The sequence below is a fragment of the Drosophila montana genome, unplaced genomic scaffold (assembly GCF_035044405.1).
Source record: "Drosophila montana isolate Dmon_TW-CO22-7 unplaced genomic scaffold, ASM3504440v1 contig_2178_1, whole genome shotgun sequence".
Taxonomy (NCBI): Eukaryota; Metazoa; Arthropoda; class Insecta; order Diptera; family Drosophilidae; genus Drosophila; species Drosophila montana.
In genome coordinates, this window is record NW_026997075.1 from 4,170,179 (window position 1) to 4,190,432 (window position 20,254).

The 20,254-nt window shown below is 39.9% G+C and overlaps 4 protein-coding genes across 5 annotated transcripts; 3 read left to right on the forward strand and 1 right to left on the reverse strand.

The window, feature by feature from the left end:
• Positions 1-6,751: 6,751 nt before the first annotated feature.
• Positions 6,752-9,612, forward strand: Hexo2 (Hexosaminidase 2). The gene is made up of 3 exons (XM_064681132.1): positions 6,752-7,002; positions 7,757-9,306; positions 9,370-9,612. Exons 1-3 carry the CDS (start codon positions 6,899-6,901, stop codon positions 9,549-9,551), a joined length of 1,836 nt encoding a protein of 611 aa, XP_064537202.1. The 5' UTR covers positions 6,752-6,898; the 3' UTR covers positions 9,552-9,612.
• Positions 9,613-10,049: 437 nt separating this feature from the next.
• Ppt1 (Palmitoyl-protein thioesterase 1) lies at positions 10,050-12,115 on the forward strand. The gene is made up of 5 exons (XM_064681137.1): positions 10,050-10,637; positions 10,693-10,851; positions 10,916-11,065; positions 11,124-11,250; positions 11,311-12,115. Exons 1-5 carry the CDS (start codon positions 10,255-10,257, stop codon positions 11,434-11,436), a joined length of 945 nt encoding a protein of 314 aa, XP_064537207.1. The 5' UTR covers positions 10,050-10,254; the 3' UTR covers positions 11,437-12,115.
• On the reverse strand, positions 11,656-17,969 carry CAH3 (Carbonic anhydrase 3). Of its 2 annotated transcripts, none has more exons than XM_064681140.1 (4): positions 17,780-17,969; positions 12,506-13,257; positions 12,303-12,439; positions 11,656-12,229 (listed from the first exon to the last, which is right to left on the reverse strand). In XM_064681140.1, exons 2-4 carry the CDS (start codon positions 12,978-12,980, stop codon positions 12,089-12,091), a joined length of 753 nt encoding a protein of 250 aa, XP_064537210.1. In that variant the 5' UTR covers positions 12,981-13,257; positions 17,780-17,969; the 3' UTR covers positions 11,656-12,088. The 2 variants fall into 2 exon arrangements, with proteins under 2 accessions (XP_064537210.1, XP_064537211.1); XM_064681141.1 differs by lacking the exon at positions 17,780-17,969 and adding an exon at positions 13,979-14,000.
• A 527-nt stretch (positions 17,970-18,496) lies between these two features.
• Positions 18,497-19,932, forward strand: LOC135427596 (S-phase kinase-associated protein 1-like). The gene is made up of 2 exons (XM_064681145.1): positions 18,497-18,811; positions 19,138-19,932. The coding sequence occupies exon 2, from the start codon at positions 19,144-19,146 to the stop codon at positions 19,630-19,632; it is 489 nt and encodes a 162-aa protein (XP_064537215.1). The 5' UTR covers positions 18,497-18,811; positions 19,138-19,143; the 3' UTR covers positions 19,633-19,932.
• The last annotated feature ends 322 nt before the right edge of the window (positions 19,933-20,254 follow it).

Below are 20,254 nucleotides of genomic sequence, written 5' to 3' on the forward strand. Positions count from 1 at the left end.
TCTAGCTCTTATAGGTTCTGATATCCTTGCGTTCATACATACGGACAGACGGACAGACGGACGGACGGACGGACAGACGGACATGGCTATATCGACTCGGCTATTGATGCTGATCAAGAATATATATACTTTATGGGGTCGGAGATGCTTCCTTCTGCCTGTTACATACATTTGCACAAATACAATATACCCTGATTACCCATTTTTAATGGGTTCAGGGTATAAAAATCTAAATTTGTAGTCACAATTTTTGCAAAAATCGGTTCGGTTCTGAAATCGATAATTTTAGTTTACACTCAATTCTATGGACTGAGTGCAAATGCCCAATCTTTTCAAGATCGGATGAAAATTAGCCGAGCTCTGGACATATATGTAAATATGTAATATGTTTAACCATTTTTTTCAAAAGACATTTCCCATAATAAATCTTGGTTAAATAGAGTCAATTTACAGAAAGATATACTTATGTTCGCAAATATAACGACTTTCTATTGGCAATAAAAAAATCAAATTCTAAGTTATATTTAAAACTGATAATTTTTAAGGGTTCAAATACCTTTATATCCCTTCTGTCCGTACGACTCTCAGACACCTAAACTAATCAAATTGGCGTAACATAAATACGTATATACATATACTCCAGCCGTTTAGACTGTTGGGACAAGCTCTTTTATATACTCAAATATACCTTGAGTGCAGTTAAGGGAGGAGCTCCAGAGTCTCCAGAGAGCAAGAGGTTTACGAATCTACGAATCAACATCAGCAACTGTCGAGCATCTGTCATCACCTTGCAATTAATTATTCTGTAATTGAACTTGTCCAAAGCAACAGAAATAGCTAACGGGGGGCCTTGAACTTGAACAACAATTGTTGGATAATGAAATCAAAAAGCAGTCAAGATCGTAAAAACGAAAAAACGAAAAAACGAAAAAACAAAAAAAAACTTAAATTAAAACAAAGCCAAATGGTCGACAAAGGCAATGTCGAGGGGTAAAAGTTAGTGCAATTAATTACAAAAAATAGGTACCCACTCACACACATGCAGGAGGGACACACATGCATGTGTAAAGTGAAGCAAAGCAAGTAAACCAAAAAAATAGCTAGTAATAAAGTAATATTGACTATGCGCTACCCTGTACTTGGCAAAGGAAAACCCGCATGTGAGAAATCAACGCGGCTAAACTTTTGAAAATAGACAGAATAGAATAGAATAGAATAGAATAGAAGAGAAGAGAAAGAATATATAGATCGTGCTTATTTCTGAAATATTTTCGATTTAACAAAATGATTGACAGACTGACTGATTGATGATGAACGCAGAGCTCGAACCATAAGAGCTGGGCAACTGAATTTTTGACTGCGAGCAAATTGAAACTTGATTCGTCTATTGCAGACAAGCCACACCGTACGGTGAAACTCTATGCAGCTACAGGGTATCTATAAAACTGTGCGCAAATTAAAAGAGAAGTAGAAGAGAAAAAAGTTAAGCGTGGTGGATGCGACCGATTCTGATTCAGATTTCGATTCTTCCTTCTCTCTCGCTGTGCATTTTGTACTTGTGCTACGTTCTTCTGATTGAATTGAAAACATTTTATGCATTTGATTTTATCAAAAGAGAAATTGAATGCGAATGCGAATGCGAATGCGAATGCAGGCAATGTACAAAGACAACAGCAACAAGCCGAACGAGGCATTCAAATCAAATGCAAAATGGCATTCATTCATGCAATTTACATTGTTTGCGGGACGACAACATGTGCAGTCGACGTCGCAGTCGCAGTCGCCGTCGCCGTCGCAGTCGCAGTTGCCGCAGCTGTAGCAGCGAGAGCCGGGCTACTGATAGCCACAAGCTCGAGCTCGAGCCCGTGCACCCTTCTACCCATCCACCCTTTCGCCCCCGCCCCGCCCCTTTTGTCATTTATTGTGCCACCTGCACCATGGCACGGCTCAAAAGGAAGCCCAAAGCACGCGCTTCACCGATTCGACAGGAGTTAATTTTGATTTTATCAACTAACAAAAACAATAAATAAATAAATAAACAAAAAAAAAATAATAGTTGTCAATCAATAAGCAAGCTAAGCACATAATGCACTAGCTTATCCTAAAGATGCCATCAAAAGATATAAACAATTAATTATATCTTACTAACAGATACAGAAGAACAATATATTGGAGAACTATAATGAAATTATAAGCTGCGATATTTCTTATCAATTATATCAAAACAATGGTTCAAGTCTTTTATTCCATTCACAATATATGAGGGTAGAATTATAGAATTAGAACCGAATCGGAATTGAGCCCGGCATTAACCATGAATCAATCCCCAAGCCTTAGCCCAAACCCGAATTCAAAATAGTTTTGTTTAAGCAATTGAAAATCGTATTCTAAGTCTTTGGCTTACGACAGTTTCAGTACAGCGAATACGAGACATTTATTACTTAGTTTTGTTTATTCAAAATAGGTTAATATAACAAATTAGATTTAATCAAAAATAGTATTTTTTTATATGAAACAAAGCCTGTCTTTAAAGATGCACAAAACCGGGCTCACGAACTGAAGCCAAAGGCGAGGCATTGGTTTGAACCGTGAATTGAACCAGCGATTTTCTTTTTTTTGCGCTTGTAGCCTTCATGTCTCAACTTAATATATGTTCTATGTCGAATTATCTATTTTCATATTTAAAATATCTCTTATATTTTTATTCTAAATTCTTAGATCTGCTTTTATACCAAAAACCCAGTTCATAAACAGGCTGAAAGTGCGTTTCTGCGAGCCTTGAAGCCTTGAACCCCAATGGAAATGGGTAAAAATTTTATAAAAGTTGTATGCAACAGGCAGAAGGAAGCATCTCCGACCCCATCAAGTACATATAGATTTCTTGATCAGCATCTATAGTCGAGTCGATCTAGCCATGTCTGTCCGTCTGTCTGTCCCTCCGTCTGTCCTCTAAGAGCTAGATACTTGAAATTTGGAACGTACGTCCTCGTCCTAATCGATAACTTGGCCCGTTTCTAAGCAATCGATAAAAATCGATATTGAAATCCTGTTTTTTTACTAAAGCTCCTTGTTTTTAATGGGTCGAGTCACCAACTTTGAGTTGGGTTTGTTAGAGGAAGGTTGAAGTTTATCACCTGGCACTTCCGACTAGATATATATTTGATTATCATTATTTAATTATACTATTATTATTTCTATATCAAGTCTTAACTTGAGTTTGGATATCGGCTGCTAATTAACTTTGTCATAAGGCCCGTCACACACATGCGCTGCGATTGTCGGATGTATCGGGGAATCACATCTATTCCTTCCGGCCGCTGAACTCCACGTCCGGTCTCGTGCCCGCTTCAGCGCCCGCCCCGTGCACAGTTTTTGTTTTTGTATTTTTTTTGCTCTTTTTTTTCTCTTCAGCTGGCTTTTATTTTGTAATTTATTTGCCGTTTTGCTTGTAATTTGTTACAGCTTTTTAATCTCGCATTGTTCTAAGCAGCCGTTGACTGACAAACTGACGGACTCACAGCCGGACGGATGGACGGATGGACGGACATGTTTCGGACGTGGCCAGCAGCAGAAGCAGCAGCAGCAGGGCGGCAGCACTGACGAGGGGGGCGCGGTCACAATTTAATCAACATCATAATCAGTGGCGACGGGTGGGGTTGGGATGCACTCGCATTGTCCTGCTGCAGGAGAGCCGGAGTCGCAGATCTGTGAGTAGTTTTGCTCCGGCTCCTGCGCCCAGCCATTTGTCCAGCAACAGTTGAGAAACTCATTTGGCTCGCACATGTGTGTCCCTAGAGATGGTCACTTGGGCTGAGAACGAGTCACGCCACGAACAAATTGGCACCTGATTGAAGGCCCAACATTATGCATTATGCATTAACATAGAGTCATGTCTTTCAGCTCGAGCATATGTCTTCTTGAGATCTTTTAACTCATCTCTCATTCAGGCTCTTAGTCTGATGGCAACACTTGGAAACTTTCTATATAGATATATAGCTCTTCAGTCCGGGTTCGGGCTCCAGGCTCGTGTAGGGCTGTATCATACTTTTAAATAAAATTGATAAAGAACAAGTCCTGCATCTGTCCTGAATTACTTCATGACTTTTGATGCCTTTTTTTAACTTTATTTTTTCTTATTTTTATTTTTATATTTTTTATCTTTCTGATTTTTGATGCCTTAGCAGCACGTATCGTCGAGTAGATAGTTCTTTGCTGTTCTAAAGCGCAAACTTTTTCTCTTTATTTATTCATTAAGTTCACATTAGAACAATCTCTAGTTTTGTGCTTAACTTAAGATTCCCAACTCTCTGCTCATATGTACTAATTGTTCTTTCTCCAGCATCCAGTATCATCACCAACTATTCCACGCCCGCCTGACCCTTGCAGCTAAGCTCTGCGCATTTCTTCTCGTGTTTTTTTTTTTTTTTTTAATTATTATAACTACATACTAACTAAGCACCCACACAGACGGGCGCACACATGCACACACACACACACACACACACACACACACAGCTGGGCGGCAACAATGGGCCAAGGCGGCGCTTTCTCATAATTCATTTGAAAGCGCACAAAAGCGCACATGAAATTGAAATGAAATTGAAATACATATAATAATAAAAAGAAATAATAATGAAAAATGAACTATGTGTGTGAATGGGTGCGACTGTGTGTGTGTGTAGGTGTGTGTGTGTGTGTGTGTGTGTGTGTGTGCAGATGTAAATGCCGAATACAATAAAAATAATAATCAACAATGCCCTCACACACACACACACACACACAGCTGAACACACACACACACGTGAGTTCAGATTTCAGCTCATGGATTTGTGCTTTTTAATTTACTCTGGACTTATTCTTGTTGAGCTCGTATGTGCGAATAAACTTATATGCATAATGGAAGAGGGTGTAAAATATGCGGATGATTTTGTAAAAATAAAAAAAAAAACAAGCAAGAATTATATATTGGAGAGCAGTCGACTAAAAGATACTACGCACACAAGTTTTTACTAGGGCAAATCTGTCAAAGATTCGCATGAATATATATATATACATATATTTATATATATATATATATATATATATATATATATATGCAGTAGAAGTAATATTTCTCATTCAGTTCGTCGTTTATCAATTTGAAAAAAAAAAAAACAAAACATAACATTTGAAATATATTGCAAGAGCCTCATATGAAATTTCGCCACGCTAGCTCTTGGAATATATGTATGTATATAACCTTGATAAGTCAGATACTTGCCCCATGCATACTGAATGCACATCACGCGGTATGCATAAAACTCACAAATAAAGAACTAAAGGTTCGCTGAATAATCACTAAAGCGATATTAAAAGTACTTTTCTCTTAGGTGAATCCCCATTTGGATATTTATATCGACCTATTAAAAGCAGTGAGAACATTGAGAAAACAAGCCCAACTAAATGTAGTACTATAATATAATCTGTATATATAAAATTATTTGCCCTTACTGACTGACTGATTGACTGATTGATGATTGACCACGAGATTTATCTGTAAGTGCACGCCAAGACCGGATTTTGGAAAATTCCACTCGCAACTGTGGAAAATGAAAGAAAAACTATGCAAATGAAAAATTCGTAACCCAAGCAAAGCTGCGTAATGCCCGCTGGTAATACATATAGCAATACCCAATTTGTCAGCTATAACTTCATTTAGATCAAGCTTTCGTGAATCCACAAATTGTTTTAAATGTAATTTATAAAACTTTACCTAAAACTACTTGTGTTATTTTTAAAAGATGGGAAACAATATAATTTTGTCACTTTGAATTTCGCTATCGAAATCAACTCTCGCCTCGATTTCTGATATTTTGAGCTAGTATTAGAGCAAAAACAGCGTATCCAGCGGTCGGAAGCTTTCGACCGAAACTTGGTTGTTTTTCTTTGGCAGCTACTCAATTTACTGATTTGCATAAAAGTGCTAAATTTCTCTTTTGACTTGGGGATCGACAACTTTACCAGTGACTTTTTGGCATGCGAATCGGTTTTGTGCGAATCGGAATACATTTTTTTGTGCTATTGCTTTCCAATTCGAATGTACATACATTTACCGGGCATCGCGAATTAGCCATGAGTTTTGGCACGCACATCGAATTTGACATATTTGAAATATTATAAATATATCGAAAGAGATGAAGAATATTTAATTTATCGGATTCGAAAAGCTGGTTACATGCTATCTTCTAGTCGGGCACTCTCACCTGGGATACTCTTATTAGTTTTTATAGTCACAAAATCATCAAACAGACTCCGCAGAAAGAGCATGAGAACTTCGGACTGAATTTGAAGGGCTTTTACAGAATTTGGTTTGTTTTCGTTTTTATTCAGCTCGTGGATCGCCGGCATTCTTTTTTTTTTTTTATCAGGTCGCCCCCATTTGTGTATGCCACATTTGACAGCGGGACAGCTGCAGCTGCAAAAGCGTTGCTCAGACGCCAACGCCACCCCTCCGCGCCCCAACACTAAATACCCCTCTGCGCATTAAACTGCAAAGCATAACAGTAACAATTACAACAACAACAGCAGCAATAATAACAACAACAACATGATTTCGCTCTTTGGCTCTGTCGATTGCCAAGCGCAACGCTTGAACGCCGACGCCGACGCCAGCGTCCGCTGGCAGCGCCGCCACTGGGACAAAAATAAGCTCAGCCGATAAGCTAGTCTTTTCAGCATTTAATTTAGTTTCAGTTCGGTTTTTGTGTTGCGCCCATTTGCATGTGTGGTTTGTTGTCGCTGGCGCTGCATGTTTAATTCGCAGAATTTGCATTAGGCTCTTTTTTTTTCGTAACCTAATCCTGTCTTGGTTCGATTTTTACTTCAGCAGTTATCGATAAGCGGTTGCGAAACGCACAACATGCTTTTTAACCGTTACACACGCTATTATCTGGCGCTTTTACTCTGCGCAGCAGTCGCAGTCGCCGATGACAGCAGCGAGGAAAGCAGAAGCACCATCCCAAGGTTTGCCCAAGCCCCTAAAACACACAGAACCTAAGCAAAAAATATTATAACGAAACAAAGGCTATTTTTAAATATTTGTGTGATATTTGTAGAGCTGCCACCGTGTTGAAAACAAGGATCCATTTACATTTATGCATTCTCTTCTAAAATGTAAAAGTCCGAACGACCCTGTTTGTTAAATGAGCACGTTAAGTTGGCTGTGACTGATCAGTTCACGAAATGTTAACAACTCCAAATCGACCATATCTGGCTAAATTGCTAATTTAAAAACTTCATTACTTATCTGAACGATTTGTAATCTTTGAAATCTTTACAAACTAAATTTTTTTTCATAATCTTAAAATCAATGTGCCAGAGCGAATGACTTGACTAGAATATGTATGCTGGTTTCTAAAATGACTCAATTTCCCTTAAACATATATATGGTATGCCGAATTTTAATAGAATTTTATAGCGCAGGGCATAATTACGAAACTGAAGGTTAAAGCTTGCATATTAAATAAACTTAATGCATGAAAAACATTTCCCCCAGTAAGACTCTCCCAAGCTGAGCGAGTTCTCGAACATAAGCGGGAGATATCAAATTTGTAAAATCTCTTGGTTTTATGGGCCTGACAGAAGAAGAAGAATGCATTCTTTTATATATGTATACAGGGAATAAAGGGAAATTCAAATGTATATAATGTACAGGGTATCTGATAGTCGAGCTCTCTCGACTGGAGCACTCTGACTTTAAATATTGCATTCATTTCAGCAAATGGCTCTGCGACTCAACAGATCTTTGCCTCCCAGAGGAGGAACTAATGCCGGGATTAGGTAACATACAGCCACCGCATCGATATGAGAGCCAGCGGGATTGTCGCCTGTCTTGCGGCAAATATGGAGCTATTTGGCCGATGCCCACCGGCGAGTGCAGCCTGTCGCACGACCGCGTGCACTTTGATCCATGGAAGGTGCGCTTCAATGTGGTGGCGCCCAATGCCGTAACAACGCAGTTTCTGCGCGAGACGAATCGCTTGTTTGTGAGCAACTTGCTCAAGGAGTGCACCCGCAACTGCACGCTGGGCAACAGCAAGGAGGTGCTGGTGAAGGCGACGGTGAACGACAGCAGCTTGGTGCTGGACTGGAGCACAGACGAGAGCTACATGATGGTGGTGCGTACCACAGACACCGCCAGCTTTGTGGACATCAAGGCGACGACAGTGTACGGAGCACGCTTCGCCTTCGAAACGCTCAGCAATCTGGTGACGGGCAGTCTATCCAATGGCCTGCTATTGGTGAGCGCTGCTCGGGTGCATGACCGGCCGGTTTATCCACATCGAGGCCTGCTGCTGGACACGGCACGAAACTTTCTGCCTTTGCGCTATTTGCGCAGCACGCTGGATGCGATGGCTGCCTCCAAGATGAATGTGCTGCACTGGCATGTGGTGGATACGCACAGTTTTCCGCTGGAAATCACACGAGTGCCGGAAATGCAACGCTACGGGGCATACTCGAATGCCCAGACCTACTCCCGCATCGATGCCGTCAATCTGGTGAAGTACGCCCGCCTGCGTGGCATTCGAATTATGCTGGAGATCGACGGACCCTCGCATGCGGGCAATGGCTGGCAATGGGGCCCAGCGGCCGGTCTGGGCAACATGTCCGTCTGCCTTAATCAAGCGCCCTGGCGCAACTACTGCGTCCAGCCGCCATGTGGTCAGCTGAATCCGCTCAACGATCACATGTATGCGGTGCTTAAGGAGATACTCGAGGATGTTGCCGAGCTGGGCGCACCCGAAGAGACCATACACATGGGTGGCGATGAGGTGTACATACCCTGCTGGAACAGAACCGAGGAGATAACCAACCAAATGAAGGCGCGGGGCAACGATCTGAGCGAGGCCAGCTTTTTGCGGCTCTGGTCACAGTTCCATCAGCGCAACTTGAACGCGTGGGACAACATAAATCAGCGCATGTATCCCAGTGTCAGGGAGCCAAAGCCAGTGATACTGTGGTCCAGCCGCCTGACCGATCCCGAGACAATCGAACAGCTGCTGCCCAAGGAGCGTTTTATTATACAGACCTGGGTCAACGCTCAAGACCCCCTCAACCGGAACTTGTTGCAACGCGGCTATCGCCTGCTGATCTCCACCAAAGATGCCTGGTATTTGGATCATGGTTTCTGGGGCAGCACCAGTTACTACAACTGGCGCAAGGTTTACGACAATGCGCTGCCGCTTGATCTGCGTCAGGGCCAGGAGCGCCAGGTGTTGGGTGGCGAGGTGTGCATGTGGAGCGAGTATGTGGATCAGAATTCTCTGGGTAAGTGCAAAAAAGCCGCGTCTAACATCCACCCAAGCACATTTAACTGTCGTCTATTTGTAGAGGCTCGCATCTGGCCGAGAGCGGGAGCGGCTGCCGAGCGTCTATGGGCCAATCCCAAATCGTCGGCCAATTTGGCTCAGCGTCGATTCTATCGCTATCGGGAACGACTTATCGCACGCGGCATCCATCCGGATGCTGTGGTGCCCCACTGGTGTGTCCTTCACGAAGGACAATGTCTCTAAACAAGTCGCCTTCTGTTCAATTGTTATTTGTACCATAATAAACACACATATACATGTTCAATATTGTACTGGACCAGCTGAAAACGGAAAAATCTATTTTCAGTATAATACAATCAGGAAACAGTTTAGAAACATATATCTATTTGATCCAATTCCAATCCACTTTTAAGCAGAATTATTCCCTAGAATCAAATATATTAAAAACAAAATAAGTAGACATAGAAATTCTTTACGAATGCCATAAGACAGTTAAAAATAAGAACAACAATTTAAAGCGACAGCTCGTGCTTTACAGAGCGACTGAAGCGAGAGCACCAGGTGGACATAGATTGGAGCGGGATGGTCAAATGGATGGTAAATGCCGATAATAATCGTGGGTGAATACGCAAACAAAATTAATTTATCTAAGAATCGTAGTGCAGTTACCTTTTCATCAAATAATCATTAAATTGCATTCACTACAAATGCAGCAGCAATACAATTAAATTGCAGTTTGCGTAACAGAATACAAAATTTAAATCAATAACGTCTTTTGCGCGCCATCTTTCAAGCCAATCAGCTGTTGGCATCAATAACAAGGTGGCAAGGCTATTTATCTCAGACAGCTGTTTGGCGTAAGATCCGGCAACGCCGTTAATAGCACAATATTTGTATACAGCGTAAATAGGCCGGTGGTGCATTTTTTATAAATTGAAGCTGATTAATGCATTGCAAAATGCGGTTACTGGTCATTGCACTTTATTTGATTAGCTGCTTGCACTTTGGTCAAGCCAATATAACAGACGGCAACAACGACAACAACAATGACAATGGCAATATTCTGCCCGTGGTACTGTGGCATGGCATGGGCGACACTTGTTGTTTTCCCTTCAGCCTGGGCTCCATTAAGAAGCTGATAGAGGAGCATACGAACGGCACCTACGTGCGTTCCTTGGAGATAGGCGCCAATATCGTTTTGGATTATGAGAGTGGCTTCTTTATACATCCGAACAAGCAGGTCGACTACGTCTGTCAGCAGCTGGCACGAGACGAAAAGCTGGCCAATGGATACAATGCCATTGGCTTCTCGCAGGGCGGTCAATTTTTGTAAGTATTATTGTTAAAGTTAAAGGTTACTTAAATAGCAAACCTCCTCCTATAGGCGAGCGCTGGCACAGCGTTGTCCCACGCCGCCAATGCGAGTGCTCATCAGCTTAGGCGGCCAGCATCAGGGCGTCTATGGAGTGCCCAAGTGTCCCACGCTAAGCGTCAGCAGCTGCGAGTATATTACCAGGCTTCTAAACTATGCTGCCTATGATGAGTAAGTGCGCCATACTGGCATAAGTTCCCATTTCTCATTATGTGAATATGCTAACTGTGCGTAGGAGGGTCCAGAATGGTCTGGTGCAGGCTACCTACTGGCACGATCCACTGCATGAGAATAGCTATCGGCTGAAGAGCAGCTTTCTGGCAGACATCAACAACGAGCTGTACATTAATGAACGCTATGCAGAGAATCTTAACAGGCTTAAAAGGTGAACTTTTGGCTCTTGTTTTAATTTTGTACTCATAATCAAACTTCTTGAACTGCAGATTTGTTATGGTTAAATTCCTCAACGACACCATTGTGCAGCCTAAGGAGTCGCAGTGGTTTGAATTCTATGCACCTGGTCAGGACAAACACATACTGCCGCTAAGCGAAAGCAAAGTTTTTAAGAATGTAAGATTCAAAATGCGCATAGTATTCAAAATTTTGCTAAAATAGCTGTTCCATTTACAGATTGGGTTGGAGGAAATGAAACTACGTGGGAAGCTACAGTTTCTCAGCGTCGAAGGCGATCATCTGGCCATATCAAAGGAGTGGTTTATCAAGGAACTGGTGCCGCTTCTTCTGAAACTAGAATGAAGATTACGCCAAGCATGACGGCTTTGATGGCTCATGCGGGCAAACAAAGAAGCTTTACTAGCGTATTTTATAGCTGAGTAACGCACGATATAGAACATATGTACATTATATATGCTTGATTTGATTATATATATATATATATATATATATATATATATATATTATATATATAAAATTAGTAATTTCAAAGTTCAGGTTTGCATACAAAATAGATTTGCCTTATTTAAAATATTATACATACATATTTATTAGCTTTGTTAAGGTTGTAAGCTATTATTATTAATATTAATAAACATTTCTGGGAAATATTCAATGCAAGGCAGTCGCGTGTTCCGACTATGATTCATATATTACGAACTTGACGTCTACATACATATATTTATATTTATATATAGGAATATATATTATGTATATATATAGCTATGTACACGGGGCAACTAACAAAAGCTTATTGACAACCATAGAATTATAAAGATTTACATTTGACATTCAATTGATTAAAGCAAAACAAGTGGATAACCACAACCAGCACAGATCCAGTGCAGCACAGATTCCTATGGGTGCGGAAAATATTATTGTTATAGGTCTTTCGGAGTAGGACTTCTTCTTCTTTTTTTGGTAGATGCACCACATCATGGCATTAGCAAGCACATCATAACTTGGACTTTGTATTTGTATTGCGAGCGAAAAATATTTCTGGATCCTTGTGCGGACGCTGAATCTCACGATAATTATTGACTATTTTCTTGGACTCATCTTTGGGACACGATTGTAAGTTGCGAAACACGCTTACCTACATATCAAAACAGAAATATATTATACACTTAAGCTGTATTGTGATGGATGCTGCTTTGGCTGTGACGTACCTGACCCCGCGACACATAAATGGGCGTCCGGTAGATTATCCACGTGACACTCTCAAAGTACGGCGCCGTTGTCAGCGAGCCCTTGTATGTGTAATAGTGTTTACTTAGCTCCTGCAGACCGATCCAGGACAGGCAGTCTGTATAACGAAAAAAGAAACACACTTTAAACTGGATAAAATTGTGTTTATTGGGTTAACACTCACCCGAGTCCAAGGATGCGCTTGTATGGATCTTTTGCACAATGCGTATACCTTCGGTGATCTTCTTGAACTCTGGGCAATCCTTGTCTCCACAGGCCTGAATGAAAAAAGCAACAACAGCGAGTCCGTCCGGTTTGTTTTTGGCCTCGGAAAAGTCCTTATACTTGGCATTATAGTGAACGGCATGTGCCTCCATCGAGTACTTTATGCCCTCTAGCGTGTGCTCGCAACCAGACTCATCCGAATCCGACCAGTGAAAGTGCAGCTGCTCGAACACATACATATTGGTGTCGAGGGCGCCGCCAATAATGTACGGCTGTTGTTTCCTTTTGCTAAATGTGACCATCGCCGAAGTGCCTGTGTTCTGGACGCGCGCAACACCTACCGGCTCCCAATGGCCATGATACTCGAGCGGATCAACATCGTCAATATGCTCGATGGCACGATTGCTAATCTCAATCGGCGATTGCACTGGCATACTGTGTACTGGTCCGGCTGGCGCTGCTCCGACCTGCTGCTCCTAATCTATGTTATGTGCGCGGCGTTCAAATATTTCTTCTTCCTCAGCTTGTAGACACGCCCGCGATCGGCAGCGCTGGCGTCGTCCAAGTGCTCGACTGACAGAGGTGGCGCTTGCGGCGGCGACGTCGTGATGGCGACTGTTCTCCTTGACGCCGGCGTGTGTAAGGAAGTTGTGCGACGGCTCTGCCCCGTGGCCGTCCGTTTAGTTAGCTCTTCGCGCCGGCCTTAACTGCCTGAAAATGGACAACGACAACAACAACATGAATAATAACAATAAAAACAACATGCAAATGTCAGTTAGTAATTGAAAGCTACAAATTGGAACAACTGACAACTTGCAGTGGTCAATAAAATCAATTAAATGCTTCAGCGCTTCCGTGAGTGAACAACATGCAACAGACCACCTCAGCTCACGGGCTCAATAGCTGAGACCAGGAGCCGGAGCCGGAGCCGGAGGCCGAGTCGGAATAGCTGCTCTTTTAACTATTTGCAATTGTAATTGACACCTGTAATGCAACCGCACCCCATCCCTCCCTCCCTCCCTCACTCCCACCTAACATCCGTATTTGATGAGCCATTTGAGAAATTAAAGTGTAGTTTGTATGAATGATATCTCACTGTCTCCACACGGCGACAGGTAATCCGGCATCGGGCAACCGGCTGACATTCTGCACGGCCCGCTTTAAATATTCAGCGGGGTTGGCTTGTTTGCACCTCGTTGTTGTTTGTGGGTCTTCCCAGAAGCTCGTTATTGATTCGTTAGCTAATTGCGAGTTCTTGCATATTTAATAGGTGACAATTGATAGGCCACAAGACGCGCCACCAACAAACTTGGACTTTTCTAAATTGCGTGTTCAACAACTTTAGAGCTCACTTGAAGTAACCTTTTATAGCTAATATTTTCCTAATGGTGTCCCCATTTTATTGATACGGCTATGGGAACGACAGATATACCTAAACTTTCACTTATCTTATCATTTAGACAAGTTGTCCTTATACACTTGGTAATCGGTTGTTTAATTTGAATACTTTATACTAGAAAATTAAGCTATTGAAAATGAATTTAATGTCGTTGGGATAAAGATACAATATTCGAGATACAATTTTTGATTCCATTTCACACTCAGATCCACGCATAATCGGTATGATACGTGCTGTAAGATATATATGAAAGCCTTCCACCCATTTTCCGATCAGTGGTTCAGTGCGTTTGGTAGACGAAGTCATAGATTTATGACAAATCGAATGTTTTGCTTTTTAGGTTTATTATCAAATGACTGCATTTCAATCCGAGTTGAAGCTGACTAAATATATACAACTGTAGATTAAAATTGTAGATACTAACTTTCATCTCAAATTCACACAATATTGTATACTATATAAGAGGTCAAATTTAATCTTAATTTTAAATTTCGTTTGATTTCAAAGCCACAATACATAAATACATTCTACGGGTTGTAGCTTTATTTGAAAGTACTTTAACCATTTTTTTGGTATGAATATAAACTATGTCATGCAATTGTTTTAGGAAAGATCGTTAAGTACTTTTATAAAAAACATATAGGCCAGATAACACATATTGACAATTTAGATTAGCTTGAAACACGTTAAAATTATATGAGTTGATGATGATATCAGAAAATGATCAAATTTCGTCATGTTTTTCTTGTAAATTATTGAAAAGTCTTAATAATTGATACGTCAACTGGGTGAAGGAAAATGCACATCGGGCGAGAAGGTCTGCTATAAGCCGGAACGTGCCTTGCGATTGCTAAGATTTAATTTATTGTTGCCTTATTTTTATTGCTTTTTAGCTCTTGAAGTTTTCTCATTATGCGACAATTAACAAACGCTGTCGGCTAATTAACAAGTGCTAATGGCGAAACATAAGAGCCTGGCCATAAAGAATTCTTCAAACAGATTAAACGAGTGCTTGTAAAACGTTTACCGTAGATATTTATAGAAGAAAAAAAAATAGTTTTTGATACGATTAGCTTGTGCTAAGCATTCATAAAGCCAAATATGATTTTAATTGACATTTATACAATACCCTAAATACCCACTCAGACGCATTTAGAAGTCAACGCTAATGGCAGCGATTCCGGGATTAGAGAGCCACAGGCAGGTGGCAGGTGGCAGGTGGCAGGTGGGGTATGGCTATTTTGCCTTGTGCAACTCACAGCAGACTGTGAATTTACGACAGATACTCAGAACTTATGTGTTGGGTATATGTTTATGGCATGTGCTCATATCAAAGGCATTTACTGATAAGCCGCGGAGAGGTCGAGAAACCAGCGGTAATTGTTTCGTCTAGCCACTGCGAATCAATCGGCCAAGTAACTACCCGTAAAATGTATATGTATATAATCGCCAACATTAGCTTGGCATATCGAATTGTTCGTTCCCCAATTGCCCTATACCAAATATCTTGTGATTTGTTTCTACGTATACATTTCTGATATCTTATCATATCTAGAGCAAATGCAGCCAGTTTATAGAACTTTGCCTGTCTCGCGACATGCGTCATTTGCAGCGAAAAAGTTGAAGACATATCAATCCTATATCTGATATATGTATATATATACATATCATATATGTAGTACACGTGCTTCGTTTCATATGTTGTTTGTCCAATTAATCCAATCGCATATGTACCTAGATATTGATTCTGCAACTATTTATATGAAATTAGTTTATCTATTTAATAAGTCGCTAGTTCCAGATGTTTCCAAATGTTTATACCTTGTCATATATTCGTAATTTGATGTGTGCAATTAAATCCAAATTTTGTGCTGTTGCCTTTTTAGCTTGAAACCATGACACGATTTTAATTTGGTTTTTTGTACTATTTCTAGAAGGTTCTCCTGATCTTATCAGTGCACTCTAATCATTGAATATCTGCTGCTGTTGGTTAATAAATTAATTTCATTAATTTCATTCCATTCTGTTGTATTTATGAAAGACCTAAAAGATATCGCATTTAAAATCAGGTGTAAATCAACGATTAAGATAAATACAAAACATACCTGGACCATGACTTGACTAATGCACACACATCCTTCAACAACTTTCTTATCTAATTGAACTTACACAGTTAATGGCTTAATAAGCAGAATGCAATTATTTATCTATACACACAATACTAGAGTTTTCATATGTTTTATCAGTATAGTCCATTATGCAAAAAAAAAAAAATGGTCAGAGATAAGCGGAAGGCACGTTTTCAATGCTGGCACGACGAATTTTGATAGAAGTACGCATAGATTAATATATATACAAATATGTATTATAGACATCATTTACTTTAGTATATATACCTAGCTACATATATAGAGAGGGCGAGATCTGATGTGAAAAATGAACAGAAACAATTCAAGTGGCATTTAGATACTACGTCATTTAGGGTCATGTGACGGCAGTTGGGGAGTTGTCTGCCTGATTGATGGATCAGCCCAGCGGCTTAAGAGTGAAAGAGTAGTTGAATTGATAAGTCTTTACCTATCATTTAATACACGCATTTGTATGCAGGTGTGCGTATTTGTGCTGCCGTCACACACACTTGAATCACATTGTGACCGAGTAATTACTTAAGTACGCGTACTACTGTGATAAACCTTATCGCTTAGATCAATGTTGAAAGAGTCATATAAGGGAAAACAAAACAATAAACAGGTGAGACACACGGCGGGCTAGAGAGGGAGAGAGAGCTAGAGAGAGCGAGCGAGTGTTACAGTTAAGTAATAACATGGAGGCGGCAATCGAAAACTGTCGCCCAGAGCCAAGAATAGAACCTGAAACCTGCAAGTAGCATGCAAATTTGCCAGTTCAGCTACGCAATGACCTCATCCATTAGGCATGCGTTAAGTGAGGAAGCAACAGGAGCAGCAGAGCAACAGCAACAACAAACGCGACACCATCGACCAAATAACAGTTCAAGGGTCAGCATTTTGATTGCCCGGCTATGCGCATACTCTGTAAAAGTTCAATTCAAATACGCTAACAATTTCAATTACCTAACAAAAAAAGTGGTTGTGATCTTAAATGTGCTACCTAAGCAAACGCTCAAGTTATTAACCGAATGTGTACAATTGAAAATAATAAGTATTAGTTAAAAATGTTTCCACACCTTTCATAAATTTTACAGCACTGTGCTTACAGCTTGCACGGTATAACAAATATTGATGTTGGACAGCTGTTATTGTTGTTGCTACTCCCTAAGCAAATCAATAATTGAGCGGCAAGTGCAGTGTTACCCGCCCATAGCTGACCTTCGCACTGGCATTGGGGATTTGGGTGGTGTTGGTGAAGCGGTAAGCAGTAAGCGGTAAGCGGTAAGCGATGCCGGGCTGGGAAAATGTGATTAGCAGAAGGGAGAGAAATTCTTTGCCATTTTACACCTTTGCCTATGGCATTTTAATTTTGAAGCGCAATTAAATTGCTTGCAATTGACTGTGGCAGTCGCTGTCACTGCCGGCGTTATGTTATTGTTGTTTTGCTATGCAGACAGACATTTTTAATAACTGTGATGCCCAGACAGTCGGCACAATATATTTACATACTCACACATATGCATATATAAATTCAATATAAACATATATATAAATATATGTGTATATATGTATTCATTTCATGTAGATAAGTGACTGCACACACACACGCACAAATCTACATAATACAATATGTATACATGTAGTTAATTGTACACTAATATGTTTGCATGTACATATGTATATTTGATCTGGTCGGTATATTTACCTGTTGATTTTGATTTACTTTTGCTTTTGCACTTTGTAGTCGCCGTTGTTGTTGCCCTGCGTTCAACTTTAAGAAACTAGCAACAGCTACAATTAATGTATGCAAATGCAAAAAAAAAAGAAAATGTTGACACACGCGCACCCAATTTCTTTTTATTAGCGCGTGGTTATTGTTGAATAATATTTATTTCTATATATTATTGAGTGCCAATAAAATATACCGCATTGCCAGCAAATGCGTTCGCAATCCCGATTTAAAAAAATAATCACTTTATGTGGGCCAAGGGACAACGCAGTGTTGACAAAAACTAAGATGTTAATTAACAGTATCAATAACGTTTCTGGAATCAGTTTGAAACGAAATGAAATTCTGTTAGTCAACAGTCATCTGGTAGAAATTAAATTCCAGTCGTTTTTGGCGATAATTTAAGTGTGACCAGTCTAGCAAATGGCGATGGTTAAGTATCGATAAGCGTGCTAAAAACTCATATCACTCTATTATCCATTAAATAATTAAGTAAAAATATTACGAACTGTGTATGATGTTATACCAAACTAAAAAAAAAGATATTTCAGAAAGCATATTTATTACTATTTTATGTCAACTAAACTAATTTGATCGCAACAGCTTCGAGTTTTCACTTGAATTTTGCTTGTTTTAGCTGTGCTAACTAATTTTAGCATGTTTGAGTCAATTTTTTTGAAAATATAAATCAAACAAAATTCACACTATTTCTGCTCGGACGTAAAAGCGATATATATAATTCAAAACGAAACGAATCAATTACATGGTTTTGCACCCCTGACTATAGTACACTTATCGATTACAAACGAGTCGCACAACGCAAAGTACTTTCGGACGTGTATCTTTCTCAATATAGTAAATTTTAATTTATATTTCTTAAAGTCAAGTTTCTTCCGTGTTTCTTCGTAGGGAAGACGCCTTATATTCAAATTAAATACAGCTTGTTTAAAAACCAACCCCACACTTTTTCCAAATTTGTTCAAATTTAACATTTTATTTGTCATTGTGGTAAGTAGTCAGCGTCATAAAGGAAATTAAATATGCGTTATGCTTTTTTCGAAATTCACGAAGTTGCAATGTTTAACCGTTTAAATACACGTGTGTTGACTGGTTTCTTGTTAATTTCTATACAAATTTATTGTATGTGCAGGGCTTTGTGTAATCGGCAGTTGCTTGTATTTACAGCGAGAGCACATGCACGCACACATATGTATGTTTGTCTGTATATACAAATGTACATGTATGTAAATGCATGGGTGAATGCCGCCAAGCATTTTTCTTTACACGAATTTGAACTAATTTCGCTTCTTTTTTTTTTTTTGCATTATTTGCAGATCAAGATGCCGAATATAAAGTTGCAGTCATCTGATGAGGAAATTTTCGATACCGATATACAAATTGCCAAGTGCTCCGGTACAATTCGCACCATGCTGGAGGATTGCGGCATGGAGGATGATGAGAATGCCATTGTGCCATTACCAAATGTGAATTCGACAATTTTGAGAAAAGTGTTGACCTGGGCCAACTATCACAAGGATGATCCACAGCCTACCGAGGATGATGAGAGCAAGGAGAAGCGCACCGATGACATCACATCATGGGATGCCGATTTTCTGAAAGTTGACCAAGGCACGCTTTTCGAACTGATATTGGCGGCCAATTACTTGGATATTAAGGGCTTGCTGGAGCTAACCTGCAAGACGGTTGCCAATATGATCAAGGGGAAAACACCCGAGGACATCCGAAAGACGTTCAACATCAAGAAAGATTTTACTCCTGCCGAGGAGGAGCAGGTGCGCAAGGAGAACGAATGGTGCGAGGAGAAGTAAGCGACACTCCATAAAGGGCAGATGTCGCCAGATGGTAAATGGCTGCGATACTCATCTGCGAAACTTCTGAAGAAAATAAAAAGCAAACATTTGAAAACTAGGATAATGAAATACGCTTTTTCAAACTGAATCACTGCTTGAATACTGCGTATTAAATTACTTTTATCTAGTTTATGTATAAGAAGGTTAAAATACACACAACTTTGAAATATTTTTCTCAAAAAAAGAAAACCAAATTTAATTATATATAATCATGAAAAAGAACAAAAAACTTGCAATAAAATGTAAACTGCGTTTAAAGATTATGTGAAAAATTAATAACAATGATATATATATATACATATATATACATATACTATATATATATACCTTAATCGTGAATCATAGCTTTTGCGCACTTACTCATTTTTACATATAACAACAAAATCAAATGTATTTTATTTCCATCTGAGAGTGTCCATCAATAACGATCGTATTCTGAAATTCTTCAACATTTTCTTTGATTCGAATTCGTGTTGGGCGGGGCAAAGCAGCAAACCGACTTTATGCCTGACTTGTTCGAACCAAGAATTTCAATACATTTTTTGCTACGAACCGTACCTTAAACCAAAGCAGTTGTCCA

Excerpts from the sequence above, each read along its gene's own strand:
- Hexo2 (XM_064681132.1), top strand. The coding sequence starts at position 6,899 with ATGCTTTTTAACCGTTACACACGCTATTATCTGGCGCTTTTACTCTGC. Across the intron at positions 7,003-7,756 it reads AGCAGAAGCACCATCCCAAG|CAAATGGCTCTGCGACTCAA; the intron begins GTTTGCCCAAGC and ends CATTCATTTCAG. Across the intron at positions 9,307-9,369 it reads TGTGGATCAGAATTCTCTGG|AGGCTCGCATCTGGCCGAGA; the intron begins GTAAGTGCAAAA and ends GTCTATTTGTAG.
- Ppt1 (XM_064681137.1), top strand. The coding sequence starts at position 10,255 with ATGCATTGCAAAATGCGGTTACTGGTCATTGCACTTTATTTGATTAGC. Across the intron at positions 10,638-10,692 it reads TCGCAGGGCGGTCAATTTTT|GCGAGCGCTGGCACAGCGTT; the intron begins GTAAGTATTATT and ends CTCCTCCTATAG. Across the intron at positions 11,066-11,123 it reads AATCTTAACAGGCTTAAAAG|ATTTGTTATGGTTAAATTCC; the intron begins GTGAACTTTTGG and ends CTTGAACTGCAG.
- CAH3 (XM_064681140.1), bottom strand. The coding sequence starts at position 12,980 with ATGCCAGTGCAATCGCCGATTGAGATTAGCAATCGTGCCATCGAGCAT. Across the intron at positions 12,440-12,505 it reads AAGCGCATCCTTGGACTCGG|ACTGCCTGTCCTGGATCGGT; the intron begins GTGAGTGTTAAC and ends TTCGTTATACAG. Across the intron at positions 12,230-12,302 it reads TTTATGTGTCGCGGGGTCAG|GTAAGCGTGTTTCGCAACTT; the intron begins GTACGTCACAGC and ends TTTGATATGTAG.
- LOC135427596 (XM_064681145.1), top strand. The coding sequence starts at position 19,144 with ATGCCGAATATAAAGTTGCAGTCATCTGATGAGGAAATTTTCGATACC.